This window comes from Accipiter gentilis, chromosome 6 (assembly GCF_929443795.1).
Source record: "Accipiter gentilis chromosome 6, bAccGen1.1, whole genome shotgun sequence".
NCBI classification, from domain to species: domain Eukaryota; kingdom Metazoa; phylum Chordata; class Aves; order Accipitriformes; family Accipitridae; genus Astur; species Astur gentilis.
In genome coordinates, this window is record NC_064885.1 from 9,704,233 (window position 1) to 9,719,108 (window position 14,876).

At 45.2% G+C, this 14,876-nt stretch overlaps 2 protein-coding genes across 3 annotated transcripts in view; one reads left to right on the forward strand and one right to left on the reverse strand.

Moving 5' to 3' along the window:
- The window catches only part of MYBBP1A (MYB binding protein 1a), a 63,423-nt gene extending 61,085 nt beyond the window's left edge, over nt 1–2,338 (reverse strand). The window contains exons 1-3 of the mRNA XM_049801969.1: nt 2,259–2,338; nt 1,162–1,881; nt 866–961 (exon numbers count right to left, since the gene is read on the reverse strand). Of these exons, the coding sequence (XP_049657926.1) occupies nt 866–961; nt 1,162–1,329 (264 nt within the window). The 5' untranslated portion in view covers nt 1,330–1,881; nt 2,259–2,338. The remainder of the gene's footprint in view (nt 1–865; nt 962–1,161; nt 1,882–2,258) is intronic.
- A 98-nt stretch (nt 2,339–2,436) lies between these two features.
- Nucleotides 2,437–14,642, forward strand: EIF4H (eukaryotic translation initiation factor 4H). 2 transcript variants are annotated; one of them, XM_049802009.1, is made up of 7 exons: nt 2,437–2,561; nt 8,351–8,532; nt 9,540–9,604; nt 9,714–9,813; nt 10,478–10,543; nt 12,460–12,618; nt 12,743–14,642. In XM_049802009.1, the coding sequence occupies exons 1-7, from the start codon at nt 2,503–2,505 to the stop codon at nt 12,877–12,879; spliced, it is 768 nt and encodes a 255-aa protein (XP_049657966.1). In that variant the 5' UTR covers nt 2,437–2,502; the 3' UTR covers nt 12,880–14,642. The 2 variants fall into 2 exon arrangements, with proteins under 2 accessions (XP_049657966.1, XP_049657967.1); XM_049802010.1 differs by lacking the exon at nt 10,478–10,543.
- Nucleotides 14,643–14,876: the final 234 nt, after the last annotated feature.

Here is a 14,876-nt window from a genome sequence, read left to right on the forward strand (position 1 = left end):
GCAGTTCTTCCATTTTATGAAGTTTTATCAGATTCAGCCAAAATAGAGCTTAACAGTTGTTCAGCATAGCAGCAGATGTGCTGCTTTATTAGGCCAGAATAGAGATAACTAGATCAGTAAAAGATGTGTCAGAATAGGAACTAGTGTAGACATAAATATACCTGCTGATATTCCTGGGTGGTTTTTTTTTTTTTTTTAGGTACATGACATAGCAGGATAAATAATGAGAACATTTTCCTGCAACTGCATCACCCTGTAACAGAAGCAATGAAACTTTTCAACATGGCCAAGGCCCTGATCTAGGCGGGAAGAACACAGGCTCTTCTGCACTAACAACTCTTAGGTGATATGAGGTCAGATCCCACTAGTAATCCCAGCTGCTGTGACGCTTAGCTATGTTACAGCCTCAAACAGCATGGAGGGGGGAAAAAACCCAACGACTTTGAAGCATGTGTTAAAGAGTTGCCTTTTCAGATCTCACACATAAACCGCCCAACACCAAGAGCAAGTCAATCTTAAGAAGTCACGGTAGTTCTAAGTGCAGCATATTTGAAAACCTGGTCAAAGTTTGCAAATTAAGGATGGCTCTTGAAGCAGGGCAGAATTCTGGAGCACGAGTGTGATACTGGTATAGCTCATACCTTTCTCAGCGTATTGTTTCTAAAACAGACTATTCCCATTTAGAACCCTGCAGCTTTCCTTTGCTGGCTGCAAGAGCCTTCCCTGCCACCTGCACGCAGAAGGTGCCAGAAGGGAGCCCTCCAGCCTCCTCACAGAGAACACGGGGGGACCCCAGGACCTGACGGGGGTTGGGGAGGGGCCGCAGAGCGCCGAGCTTTTTTGCTCTGCTCCGGGCAATACTGACCTGCGCCAGGGCCAGGCTGAAGCCCGGGCGGGCGGCCTCGCGGGTGGCTCCCAGCCCTTCCACCAGACGCTTGAGGGTGTACTTCAGCTCGTCGTCCTGAAAAAGAGACCCGGGTCGGCCGGTGCCCGCGCTCTTCCGAACCCGGCGGGGCTGCCGCCCCCCAGCCCCCCACGCCCGGCCGGCGCCCGGACAGACCCGTTTCCAAGCGTGAGCGCGGAGGGACGAGCGGTGCCGGCCCGGTGCCTGCCCGCACCCACAGCCTCTCCGGCCGGCCCCGGCCCCGGCCCCGGCCTCACCTTCCTGCCCTCCTTCAGGTGCCGCAGGAGGTTCTCGGTGGCCGCCAGCCGCACCTCCTGCTCCGGCTTGGCGATGTCCCAGAAGAAGTCGAGGAAGGCGCGGCCCTGCCGCAGCACCCCGCGGGGGTCGGCCGCCACGCCGCCGCCCTGGCCCCCTTGCTCCGCCATGCCTGCGCTGCCGCACGTGGGGCCGCTGCAGTCCTCCGCCCGCTCCGCCTCTTCCGGGGCAGCGGGGCCCGAGCGGGGACGGGCCTGTCAGCCCCGCCGAGCCGCGGCGTCCCCTCAGGGCCGGGGCTTCGCCTCAGCCCCGCGCTCCCCCCTCAGGGCCGCGGCTTCGCCTCAGCCCCGCGCTCCCCCCTCAGGGCCGCGGCTTCGCCTCAGCCCCGCGCTCCCCTCAGCGCCGTATTCCCCTCGCCGTCTCAGAGGCCGGCACCTCCGCAGCCCGCCTTCGTCCCTGCCCTACCCAAAGCGCTTCCTTTGCTCCCCCGTGCCCTGGTTAGCAGCTTTTGAGGGAAGGTTGGAACCCTCTCCCCGCGGGGAAGCGGGGCTCGGTGGGGGAAGAGGGCTGAAGCCCTGCGGGGCACGGAGCGCTCTGTCTGTCCGTCTGCAAGACGGCGGTCCAGCTCCGCGGGGCCGGAGGATGCCAGGTGTGTTGGCACCGCTGGCTGTCCTGTGAGAATCTGCGTGTCGCGGTTTTATTGTAAAGCCTGAAGTCAAAGCCTAGGAAAAGGAAACAGATCGGTTCACGCAAAGGGTACGTTTTGTAAGGACACCAAGAAACTTCGGGCTGCGTTGCCTCTATTCGCAGTAAAACACAGCACTGTTCTCCAGCTGCCCCGCAAAAATCGCGCACGCTTGCCGCCCTCCTTCCAGACTCCCTCACCCCACGCCAGCCGCAGGAGTGCAGAGAACAAGCCCTAACGCCCGGAGCGCGAACCACCTCTGCCCTTCAGCCCACCCGCAGCCACAGCAGGGTGATCTGGGGACACGGGAGAGCCCAGCGGCTAACACACCGCGCCGGTTCAAGCACGCTTCAGAGCCAAAGGCCTAGGCTGGTGTCACCGATAAACGCCCAGCGCTGACCCCGCAGCCCTTACCGGAGGCTACCCCGGGAGCCCCCGGCAAGAGCCCGGCCGGTGAGCGGCTCTGACGGCGGCGGGGCAGCACCCAGGCGCGGCGGCTTCCCGACAGGCAGTAGGGTAGACGGCCCCGGCGGGGCGGGGAGCTGGAGACAGGCACCGCCAGGGGCAGCCCTGGCCCGGGCTCCGCCGTATATAAGCGGCGCGGGGTCCTACGGGCGCGGTCCTGTCACGCTCGCACGGGGAGGAGGCTGAGGTGGCGATGGCGGATTTTGATCCTTACGACGATCGGGCCTACAGCAGCTTCGGCGGCGGCCGGGGGTGAGCGCGGAGCCGCGGGCGGCGCCAGGGCCGGGGCCGCTGGGGAGCGCCGAGGGCTCCCCCCGCCGCAGGGAGGGAAGGAGGGAGGGGCGCTCCGCGGCCCCCCGGCCGGGCGAGGAGGGGGCGCGGCCGGGCAGGGCCTAGCCTGCCCCTTTCCCTGCAGAGATGGCGGGCGGGCACGGCGGGAGGGCGGGTGGAAAGAGGGACGGGGGGGGACGCTGCTTCTAGGAACCTTCGGGGCCCGTCTTGCCCCGCCACCTTCCCTTCTCCGGGGGGTGGGGGTGAGCCCGGCGGGGCGCGTTTCCCTCTGGCCTTGGCGGGCCCGCTTTGTGAGGCGAGGAGGAGGCTGTGGTGTCCCGGGGGGGGGGGGGGGGGGGGGGCGGCGGCCGTCCCCTCGCTACGCGGGACGAGTGCCGCAAGGTTTAGGGCCCGGCGGCTTGGGAGCGCCGGGGAGGGGCGGGTGGAGGGGGGTGTCGCTGTGTTCCCGCCGGCCCGGAGGCGAGCGGATTGGGGGTGGGGGGGATTTAGGGAGGTGCTGGGCCGGAGCCAAGGTAGGCCCTGAGGAGCTTCTGCGGGGACAGGCCGGGAGATGGGAGCTTCCCGTGAAGGACGGCAGGGGGGCGAGAGGTCCCCGTTCTGGCGGGACGAGCTCCGTACGGCGGGGTGCCCGGCGGCGGGGGGAGCTGCTGCCGCGCCCCCGAGAGCGGGCAGCGTGGTGATGGCTGCAGCGGGGAGGAAATGGGAGGGCTTTGTGGTGCCTCCGGTCGGGGAGGGATGTGAGCCGCCGTCCCGCGTTATCCGGGGCTCCGGGTGCTGACTCCAAATCTCTGATCCTTAGAAACAGGGCTTGTCTCAGCTCTGTTTCTTTGCTGGAGAGTGCGTATAGGGGAGGAGCTACAAAAACACCAGCAACTGCAAAGTTTGTCTTAAATCAGGTTCGGAAGATGCAATTAGCAATTCACGTTTTTGAAGGTTGGTGCCACTAAGTTTCTGTGTGCACTAAAATAAAACAGTAGGCAAAAATTATGAAATAATCTGTCTTTGCGAATAAATCTTAACAAGTATGCTATTTTATAATCTAATCCTCCAGGATATGTTTCCTGATCAACAGTGTTCTTGTCCTTTCCTGTTCTTAGAGGAATAAATCGGTTTCCTTTCAGACTGTTTAGGCAGCAGGGAAGAGCTACTGCTGAGGTTATAACAGGAGTAAGTTTTCTTGTCTTTGGAAACACTGACACTTAAGCTTTGTCAGCTCGTTTTTATGCATGGATACCCTTTGTGTCTAAAGAAGAGATGTCCCAAAGCAAACAGATGATGTAGCCACTTAAAATTCTGTTATTTTTTTAAATTCTGTAACAAATAACCTTGACAGCAGCCTAAACAGTCTATCCTAGTCAATGCAGGCACATTCTATGAAGTAATAAAATTAAAGTTAAAATGTTACTTTCATATTCAAATTTCTTTAACAGACTACTTAAACTTGCTCTCAGGCAAGACGTGGATACTTGTTTTGGTGAACTAAAGGCATCCTGCTGATTAGTAGATGTCTTTGCAGCTGAGAAAATGCACTTATTTTGAATTAGCTGTAGTTTTAAGCCTCAGATGCTACTAATATTGGAGCGCAACTTATACCTGCATCTAATTTATCATTATTACTAGTAAGTTATTAACAGCTAATGCACGATATCAGACCTTAACAGGTCTCTGTGCTTTGTATAAATTCCCATAATATGTGTAGCGTAACGAAAACATGACTGTTCTTGAAGGTTCTGCTTAAAGAATTCCATGTTAAAGTGACTCCTCATTTTTAGGCACTCTTGGACTGTAATAATAGTGTGAACTCAGTTGAGATATAATAGTTTTTGTGGAAGTTGCATTCTGCATTACCTTTGCTCTGTATAGAGAGTAAGCATAGGATTTAAATATAACAAGAGAAAACAGTAGCGTCCAACAAGTTCCAATGTATGTAAGATACCTGCCTCTTTCTCGTAGTCTTCAAAATTATGCTGGAAGAGCAACAAAATATGACTGTGGTGTCATGACATGGGGGATTTTGCTACACCTGAGATGTCTGGTAGTGCACTGATTAAGAGCTGAAACCTATTACAGTGGTATGCAAAAGTCACTTTATTCCAGATGAAGAACACGCTGCTGATGTTAATAACAAAAGGCTTACTATAAAAGCTTCTTGGTAAGGGTTTTGGAGCCCCAAATTTGACACAAAACTGTGTGATTGAGCATACTGAGGCCTAGTTGAAACTCTGAACATCTGTAGAGCTTCTTGAAGTTGAAGGAAACTGAGTATTTCTCACTCCTGACTGCTGGTAGGCTGTTTACTTAGGTGTGGCTTTAAGCACTGGGCTTAATGCTGGCTACTTTACTCAAAGGTTAAGATTGATCTGCTGAAGTGCTGTACAAGTTAGTGCAAATGGAGAGCTAGTCTTAATCCTTCTGGCATTTGGGATCCTGTGTTGTATCCATTTAGTGTTAAAAAATGTCTCCTGATTTTTAGACTTGGGTAGCTTTTTGTTGAAGACATCTAATGCTTACTGTAGAGATTACTGGTGATTGCTTGAATAAATTGGGTATGTATTTAGAGTTGTGGTCTTGGAGACTTGTGACAAAACTTGTGTCCTGCTGAGCCTTATGCTGCCTTTGGTAAAGCACTAATGTTGGAATCCAGTTAGACTGTTGTCTCTGTGCTGTGCAAGAAGATAAATACTGAGCTATTGTTTTGATCCTTAGTGAAAGGCTATTAAACTCAAATACTAGCTTTCAAAATATTCTTTGTTTTGAGCTTTTGACAGATCTTGTTTTCTGGAGAGAATAACTAAACTTGAGAGACTTCAAAGTGATAGTTTAGTTGTTCTTTCACCCCAATATGGCCTTACAGTGTTGTTAGCTTAGTCCACCAAAAAGTAAGTTTAATTATAGGGATGTTTGCATCGGCATTTGCTAGAACCAAGCTTTCCTCTAGCTTTCCTCTAGCTTTCCTCTAGCTTTCCTCTAGTTTTCTGCTTTGGTTTTCTGCAAAAGAAATCAAATGGTGGTGTTTCAGAGTCCCACATTAAGATGGCATAATTATTACCTAATTGCGTCCAAGCAAATGTTACACTGAGTGGGAAATGCAAATATTCATTTAACACTTTGGTGTGACCCGGTTCACTTAGTTCAGATATGTTTTTAATTATAGTTGACTTTTGTCCTATTTTGTTACAAATGAGAGCATCTTCTTTCAATCTCATTATTTGGCTACTGAAGTCAGCTTTTTTTGCTTTTTTTCTTTTAACTGTTTCAGTGTTGAAAAAACATAGAGAAGCATAGAAACAGTTTCTGGATTCTGTAGAAAGAATCCTGGATTCTGTAGGAAACCTGGATTCTGTAGGAAAGTTAGTTTGGAAGCTAGTTATTGACCATTACTGTTCTTCAAATAGAGACTAAAATACCCAATGTATAGTTACATATTTAATAAACAGAGGCCTTAGTGGATCAAATTCAAAAAGAATACTTCATTTTCTGACTTGCTATCAGTAGGTATTGCACAACAGGGCATGGATTTCCACACACACACCCTGTGAAGTTCTGGTATGCCATGGTAGAAACAAGGTTTGTCTGTAGCACAAAAAATTCTTTTGGGGATTGCTAACTTGAGGGTGTGGTTTCAGAAGCAGCTCAAATTGATCTGAGTGGAGGTTGCTGTTGGAAGCTGTAGTTCCAGCCCTTGCTTTCATTCTCCTTCCTGTGTTGGCAGGAGTGCTCTTTGCAGCTGTCCAGATCACCTTGTTGATCTGGCTGAGAATTCAACTTTAGGGCGAATTTTTAGGCAAATCGGCTCACTGAACAAGATGACTGGCAGTTCAAGGAATGTGTAGAAGGAGGGAATGCTCCTTTTAAACTTAGCTGAAGCAATTCTGATGTTCCTATAGAACATATAAAAAAATATATTTTTTTTCTGCAACTTAAATATATGGTATTTTAATAGCTGTTATTAAGACCACAGATGAGAATTAAGGGCAAAAGGATGGAACTGATTCTACATGTTATGGAATTCTTTAGAAGAGCAACTCTGCTGTCTTGGAGTTTCTCCTTAAAACTTAGTCTTGTGACTAAAGTTAATTCTGCTATACATACGCAGCACCCAACTACAGCAGCTTTAGTTCTCCAGTATGTTTTTGACCCTGACTTGTTAATGAGACTAAGGCCGATGAGGAATATTGTCAAAAATGCTAAAACATGAACCTGGGTGGACACTAATTAAAGATATGTAGGTTGTGATTCAAGTACATTTAGCAGCATGCTGATTGTGTTGGTGACAAATGACTCCTGCGTGGAGCTGCTACGGTAAAAAGGCACAAATGACAGGCTTACCTAGGAAGAGTTAAGGAATCTTATTCAAGGTTTCTGCATTATCTGATTCATTAGTAATAAATTATTTATTCTAGAATGAAAAAAGGGAAAAAAAAAAAAAGAAAAAGGCAGACAAGTACATTGCTTGCCCAGTGGATTTTTCTGGCTGTGTGCAACCAGCCAGAATAAAAGGAAATAATAGAATTATTTGACCTTCTGTATTTTAGGTAGGACTCTGCAGAAATCTAATTAGTCCATGTCACACTAGCAAATCCTGGTTTGGTACAGTTTGTGTTCCCCCGTGCTTTTAAGTGCATAGTGAGCCTCTGGGAAAGGAAGCAGACATGAAGAAAGCCCATAAAGTAAGGCGTTGAAGAGAACATGGTAAGAGTAGTAGGTAGGCATCTCAGGTAAAAGTCAAAGATTGTTTAGTTGGGGCAAATGGTGTTGAAACCAGCAATAGTGGCATCCTGTAGTTTAGAAGTCCAGGAGCTGTAACTTAAGGCTACCTTGTGCCCACGGTACAGACCTTGCTCTCTGTAAAGGAGATCAAAGTTAGCTTTAGAAGATTAGGCTCTACAGGAAATTAACACACAGATGTGTTTACATTAATACAATAAAGAATTTAGCTGGTACAGTCTAGTTTTTCAGCAACCAGTGCCAATAGCCTTAACTGAGACTGAGGATAAAGAGAAGACAACCTAGTTTACCTCAGTCTGTAATTCATGAGACACAAAGGAAGAAGTAAGCATCCAAATAGCACTGAAATTGGTTTCTCTGCCTCAGAATACCTTGCTCAACCAAGTTTTTTTTTATTATGTGTTCAATTCAAAGCATTCCAGTCCAGGTAACTGATAGTTACAGTAATAACTTCAGAGTTAGGAGATGTTTCTGTTAAGCTAAATGCTGCTGAAATAATTTAAAAGATTGTGGAGTGGATGTTGATAATATACTATTTAGTTAAAAGCATTGGATCCAGATTAATTTCAGGATAAGCTGACGAGCCTCTGCCATGCACGTATTTCTTCACTGCTATAAATTAATCTTAAAATCTGGTCTAGGATGTGTTTTTTAAGTAGTAATGTTTTTGAGTGGGGGACAGTAGAGAGATAACCTTATGTTGCTCTTCTTAATGGATTGTGGGATGAGAAGGAAGTTAATTCATCATGTAGTTACTGAGTTCACCTGTAATGTATTTAAAATATATTGTTCATTTGTTTTCCCACTGAAGTACTGCATCGGGTAATACTAGAAAGGAGTTGGCCAGTTGTGGAGGTGACAGGTACAGGCAAAGGGATAGAAAAACTAACAAAAGTTATGGAAAAATCCACTTCCAAAAAGTCAAACAGCGCCTGAGCAGTGCTATATACTATATTACTGGCTGTGTTGGGAGTTCCAGAGACACTGCTTTTTTTTTTTTTTTTTTTTTTTTTTTAAAACAGGTCTCGTGGTGGCGGCCTTGGTTCCCGCAAACAGAAAGAGCTGCCGACAGAACCCCCTTTCACAGCATATGTGGGAAATCTACCCTTCAACACTGTGCAAGGAGACATAGATGCCATCTTCAAGGATCTCAGTGTAAGGAGTGTACGACTAGTCAGAGACAAGGAAACAGACAAATTTAAAGGTGAGTGTTCAGAGTCGGTTTAGTTGTTGATGGCTAATTGGTAAGAGAAAATGAGGTACTTCAGAATTCACTTTAATGGGGAATTTCAGTCTACTGTAAAGTGCAGTTAGTTTGTTGATCTGTTTGTTCTTGATGATGACTTATGCAGGTTTCTCATTCACGAACAAGTGAACATCTAATTTGAATGAGATTCACTGTTACTTCCATCATCTTAAGATACAGACTAACCTGAGTGACAAGAGTCAATATTTGCTCTGCCATAAAAGGACTTTCTCGAACCTTGTTTGTCTTGTATGAGTTCTAACACAGCTGAAGTGTCTGACCCACTTAAGGTCCGTGACCTTAAGTGTTGAGTACTTACACAATCTTTCTTTAGTTTAAAAGACTCCCATTGCTTCAGCTCTGTCTTTTTTTAGTAGACAGGGAGAAAAAGCAAGTAGATAAGCAATTCAGGCAATTGTTTCAGAGGATGCAAATCCGATTTCCATTGAAATTGGCCAGTGGAAAGGGAGTATATTTATTTGTAAGTTACTTTTAGGGGGAAAAGAGGCTTAAATCAGATAACAGAGGGTCTTAGAAAAGGAATAAATTCACTAAATGATGTGGTGACATGATATCAGACTGCTGGCCAAGCAGGTACTTCAGCTTCTTGTTTAAAAATACTAGTAACTAAATGTCAATATTCAGCTAAGTAACTATCTAAAGGCATAGATCAAATCTACTCTGTAATGACAACCCTATGGTAAAGGGAATTAATCAGGCTTTTGGCATTTGTGTAGCGTCCATACAGAGTTCTGTTTCAGGATTTGTCCCCATCATTAATAGGCATAGGTAAATGCATTCATCGTTAATGATGTATGGTTTCTGAGCTGCATACATCTTGCACTTAGCATATTGTAGCTCATCTTTGAAAGAGAAGGAAGGCTATTAGCAGATATGCAGGAAGAGTAGCTTCTTACAAAGGCCTTTTAAAGTGCTGGTATTAACTTGTGAGGTTCTTCTTGCAGGATTTTGTTACGTAGAGTTTGATGAGGTGGAGTCACTCAAGGAAGCTCTTACATATGATGGTGCAGTAAGTATACTTGCAATTAATTTGTGAAATAAAAAGATAAGCACAAGTCTCAAACTTCTTGGCAGCCCACATGGTACATTCTGAAGAGATTTTCCCCTTTATTTAACAGCTTTTGGGTGACCGATCACTCCGAGTGGACATAGCAGAAGGCAGAAAACAGGATAAAGGTGGCTTTGGCTTCAGAAAAGGTGGCGGGCCTGATGACAGAGGTGACTTCCATTTTTCTAAATAGCTTCTTAAATATAATGGTTATAGTTATGACTTCTGGTGCTAACTAATGCTAAGACAAGGCATGCAAGTAAACATGAAGATTATATAGGAGGGAGAAATTTGATATGTATATACACATTTCTCACCTAGCTGCTGCCGCTCCTGAAATGTCTGGAATATAGATGCGCTTTGTGTCCAAAAGCTGATTATGTTGTGACTCCTAGCCCAGGAAGTGAGACCAACACCCCTAGTAATATAAAGTGTCTTGCAGAGGACAATCATAAGCCCAACAGTCTGATCTGCTACTATTTTATTATGATGCAAGAAAAGTACATAAGCACAAGTAGACAAATACTTATTTTGGACTATCTATCTCCTGTTCCAGTGTAAAAACAGGTTTTGTTCTAGGTGAAGCTTAATTGAAGTAGACTTGGTAAAGATTTCCATTGAATGTGTATTAGAGAATCTCTTCTGACCACTTATTCTTGGTTAACTTAAACTGACTTTTTGTTCCTATGCAATGGAACTTGGTAGTACCAAAACAAAAGGATTTTCCAGCAGCGTGACTTTGGATATTGAAGGACTGAAACTTTGGTTTGGTATTCCCTTGATCAGTCTTTCCCACAGCTTCAGACCTGAACACGATTGTGGCTTTTTTCCTAGGAATGGGAGGAGGTTCCCGAGAATCCAGAGGAGGTGGATGGGATTCCAGAGATGACTTCAATTCTGGTATCAGTATTAACACTTATACAGATAGGAAGCCTAAAAGGCACAGAAATGTTCTCATTCTCATGTCAGCTACATTTGTCCCCATTACTGTTTTGATTGTATCTACTGTATGCCAACTTTGGACATCCCACAGCTGCAGTGGGATTCTTCAGAGGGAATATTCCATTGCCTCATAACAGAGGAAAGAGTTGTGACTAAATTTTATGAAACAATCCTAAATGACAAAATACTTGTTCAAATGTAGCCTATGGTGTCTAGGTTTTAAGCATGTCTCAAACATGTGGCCAAGTACATTTCTGAATAGTAGCAGAAACAGACAGATTATGCAGAAAAGCTGATACAGTATTCTTTCAGACCAGAGGCTTTCACCTTCTTACGGAGATGTGACATCATTATGAAGCAAGTGACTTCTCCAAAGATGCGTTAAGTGTTCCAAAGCACTTTTAAATGCAAAGTGTTTCTAAACTTTTAGATCTCTCAGTGATGCAAGTTGCAGCAAATGACTGAGCGTGCTGAGTGGAAAGTAGTGATGTAACCACTGGGTTTGCTCTTGATTTCCAGTCAGTTTCTAGCTATTAGAATCCAGGGTGACATTAACACAATTGCTTTTGTCCTCTGAAAATGTGGGTTTGGTCCATTTTCTGATGGGGAGATGTTGGCAAGTGCAACTTTGCAATGTCCAATCTCTGCGTGAGTGGAAAGGACAAAGTAGAAGGAGCGGTAACAAAGTGCGCCCTTGCCACTAGCATGAAACTGAAGCATGGTGCTGGAGAGAGGAAGCTTGCTACAGCGCTGTGCTTAACCTGCCTTTGAAGCTAAGCATTCTGGTGTCACAGCTTTATACCTTCTTTGGCAGCTTCAAATATGGATGCATTTTAGCTTGTTAGATGCTCAATGAGTGATTTGTGAGCCAAAAGTTTAGTATTTAAGTCTTAGTTGCTACAGAAGCTTTCCTTCTCAGGTTGTACAGCCTTGCTCTGGATCAAGTCTTTAAAGGTGGTTGCTTGGCACTGAAGTAAGTAAGGGAGGGTTCTGCAACTCTGCCAAATACTGAAGTGGAAAGGAAAAATCTCAGATGGGAACAAAACAACTTTCTCTTCCAGGCGGCTTCTGAAAAACTGAGTATATTCCCCTTAGGTGTGCTGTTAGCTTGAAGTATCCTCTTCCCATTGAATGCAGATGATGAGGGGCTTGGAGAGATGCTCTAGGATAGTTATTGGTACAGACTGGAACTCTGGTCAGTGACAGACAGTTCTTGATGGGTTTTTTTGGTACATACACTGAAGAAATGCAGTCAGTTTCATATTTAAAGTTTGAATTGGTTTTTTTTGTTTTGGTTTGGGTTTTTTTCCAAGGTCTTTAATTAGTCTAGTAAATGCCTGGTCAGTTTATCGTTCAGCTAAAAAACCTTGGGGATTTGCTCTGTTTTTCAAAGGCTCTGTTTTATAAGGGCCATATACTTCACTACTCCCTAGCTATTTTCCCATTTGCTTTGCTCCTGTAGATTTCATGCTAAGGCTGTAGCCAGTTTGATCTGCTGGCTACAGAAGTACTCCAAGTACTTCTGGTGTCATCTCTGAATTCAGCTAATGGTGTTAACAAACTGAAGTTGCAGCTGAAGCTCATATTTTAAGCTCACTTGATGACCCACTCTCCAACACTCCAGTAGGCCTCTAGGTGGATAAAGCAGTTTCTGAACTTGGCATAGTATACTTGATTTCAAATGGAATCTGTATGGCTCTTCTAGAAAACATGTTAGAGATCTGTGAAGCAGGCTGCCTACAGACAAAAGGCTCTCAGTGCATCTTCTTGGACTGACAGCAGTGACTTGCAAGGTTTTCCAGTCACTCAGATAAAAGTCTAGGTTAAAATTATTGCGAAATGTGCTCTTTAAATTCACTGTCTTCTGTCTTCAGGATTCAAAGATGATGACTTCTTGGGAGGCAGGGGTAGAGGAACCCGCCCTGGAGACCGGCGACCACCAGGTGCCTCGATGGGAAGTGGTGGCACTGGTCGCTTCAGAGATGGGCCTCCCCTTCGTGGATCTTCCATGGACTTCAGAGAGCCAACAGAAGGTAAACTCTTATATGTTCTGTAATTCAGTCTTCCTTCATGAAGGAGACTTCCAATTTCTTTGTCAGATTAAAGCTACTACCCTTGACAGACAGATCTTAAAAACCTTAATGTTTTTTCTTTCAGAGGAAAGAGCACAGCGACCCCGACTTCAGCTCAAACCTCGAACAGTTGCTACTCCCCTCAATCAAGTAGCCAACCCAAACTCTGCTATCTTCGGTGGAGCCAAGCCCCGAGAGGAAGTAGTAAAAGAGCACGACTGAGTTTGGGGTTGAGAGGGAATGGGGAGGCGGGAGAAAAAGCAAGACAGTACAGAGTGACTAGCTCTGCTGGAATGTCAACCCTGCAGTTTACCATTCCTGCCATCTGGTATTTGTCCTCTTTGAAACCGAAAACACAGAGCTTGTGAATGCATGTCAGCTGTTAACAAGTGGTTTTTAGTACGTTCTTGGCTTTGCTGTATCTAGTGCCTGCTTTGTGCTGAGTTTCCCTCTTCTGTTTCCTTCCAAGCAGCACAGTTGCTAGTAGATAAGGCAGTGTAGCTGCTTCCACAGGTGTGGAGGTCTCTGGACAAAGGTGCTGCTTCACTTCTTCCTTTCTGGGTTTGTTTTACTTTAGAAGCACAGGTTAGACTTAGTTATTTCCCTATATCGTTTCCTTTTACTTCCTCAGTGCTCCTCTTCTGACCTGCATGTCTTGTTCTGTATTGCTGTGGCTCTGAAGAGGAAAACTGGAGAGTCCAGATGAGTTCAACAGAGAAATTTACAGTTCTAACCAAGTAGTGAAATACCGTTTATGAACAATTGGTGATAAGAGTTACTGTATACAGCAGAGCCCCTTATAAAACTAAGGGGGACAGCTGCCCTTTCACACCCGTTACCAGGAATTATCAATTTAATAGATGCAAATACAGTTGGCTGACAAGAAGCCTGGTGAATAGGTGGTGGAATCAGTATGGATAAAGCATCTCTGCTGCCATCAGACTCTTGCCAGTGGCTGTCTATTGACTTCAAAATGGTATGACACTATACCTCTGAGCTCAAGGTTAGTGCTGCAAAAATGTGCCTGTTTGAGCACAACTGCTCACTGGCTCTTTCTGCTTACTTTTTGGGGTTTTACATGTTTGGTAAATTTTTAAACGAAGTTTCTACAAATAAAATTGCCTTTTTTATTTTTGTTTAAGGAGTGTATACTTTGCCATGCAGTATGTAATTGCCATTATCTCCTGTATTTCTTTGCCCAGTGGTGTACAGTTTTAAGACCTCTGCTTTCAGAATACCTTGAAAATGGGCAGATTAGAAATTGTTCTGCTATAGATTCTCTTCCTGTAGAAGTTTGGGTAAAAAGCATCTCTAATTCCTGCATCTCTCTTCGCTTGAAATGTTTCTTGCTAGTGTTGTGTGAGAGGAGGGAGGGGAGGCTGGAGCAAAAGGTAGAGATCATTAATGTTTGTTTAAAAACAAAACCTGGATCTACAATGCTGAAGTGTGGAGATATGTCCAATGCATGAGAAACTTGGGCCCCTAATGCTAGTGCTGACAGCTTTCAGATAGAACAGCCAGCACACTGGAGTACTTGCAAGAGGAGTTTGGAAGCATGGCTGCTTCACTACCAGCATCACTGCTAGTAGTGAATTTCTTCCCTAAAGTTATCTTTGTAATGTCAGAGTCCCAGCAATTTACAGAACTACTTTCCTTCCTTCTGCCTGTCACTTAATCTGCTTCCGAGATAAGAACCATTTGTCTAACACTAATACTTAATTTAAGACAGACATGCATTTGTGTGGTTGTATTCCAAACCAATAATTGATCTATTTACATCTTCAATGTGGAAAAGATTTTAAGAACAAATTCCCATATAAAAATTCACTTCTAGTCAAGACAGTTGACTTTTAAATGTAAAAACAAAAAAAAAGGAAAAGAAAAGAATTCCAAACACTTAACACATTCTGCTTCATAACAAAATAAATTTATGGATATGGTATTTTGTGAATGATCTTTTAAATAAAAGAAAACATTAAGTAATATTTAACATTGGTCTTTATTTGAGTCTGCTAATAGCATGTTTTTCTCCCCCCCTCAGTTTTCAAACATTGTGTTAATTTGGAAATTTGCTTCCTTAAATTTTATGGGGAAGCAGTACCAGACCCATTTTTATACAAGAAGGGGGAGGGGGAGGAAAAGATAAAGGGGAGGAATCTAATCTAAACAAGTGCTGGAACATGCAGGACACAGTGAAGTAAAAAGTGTGTACAAGTGGA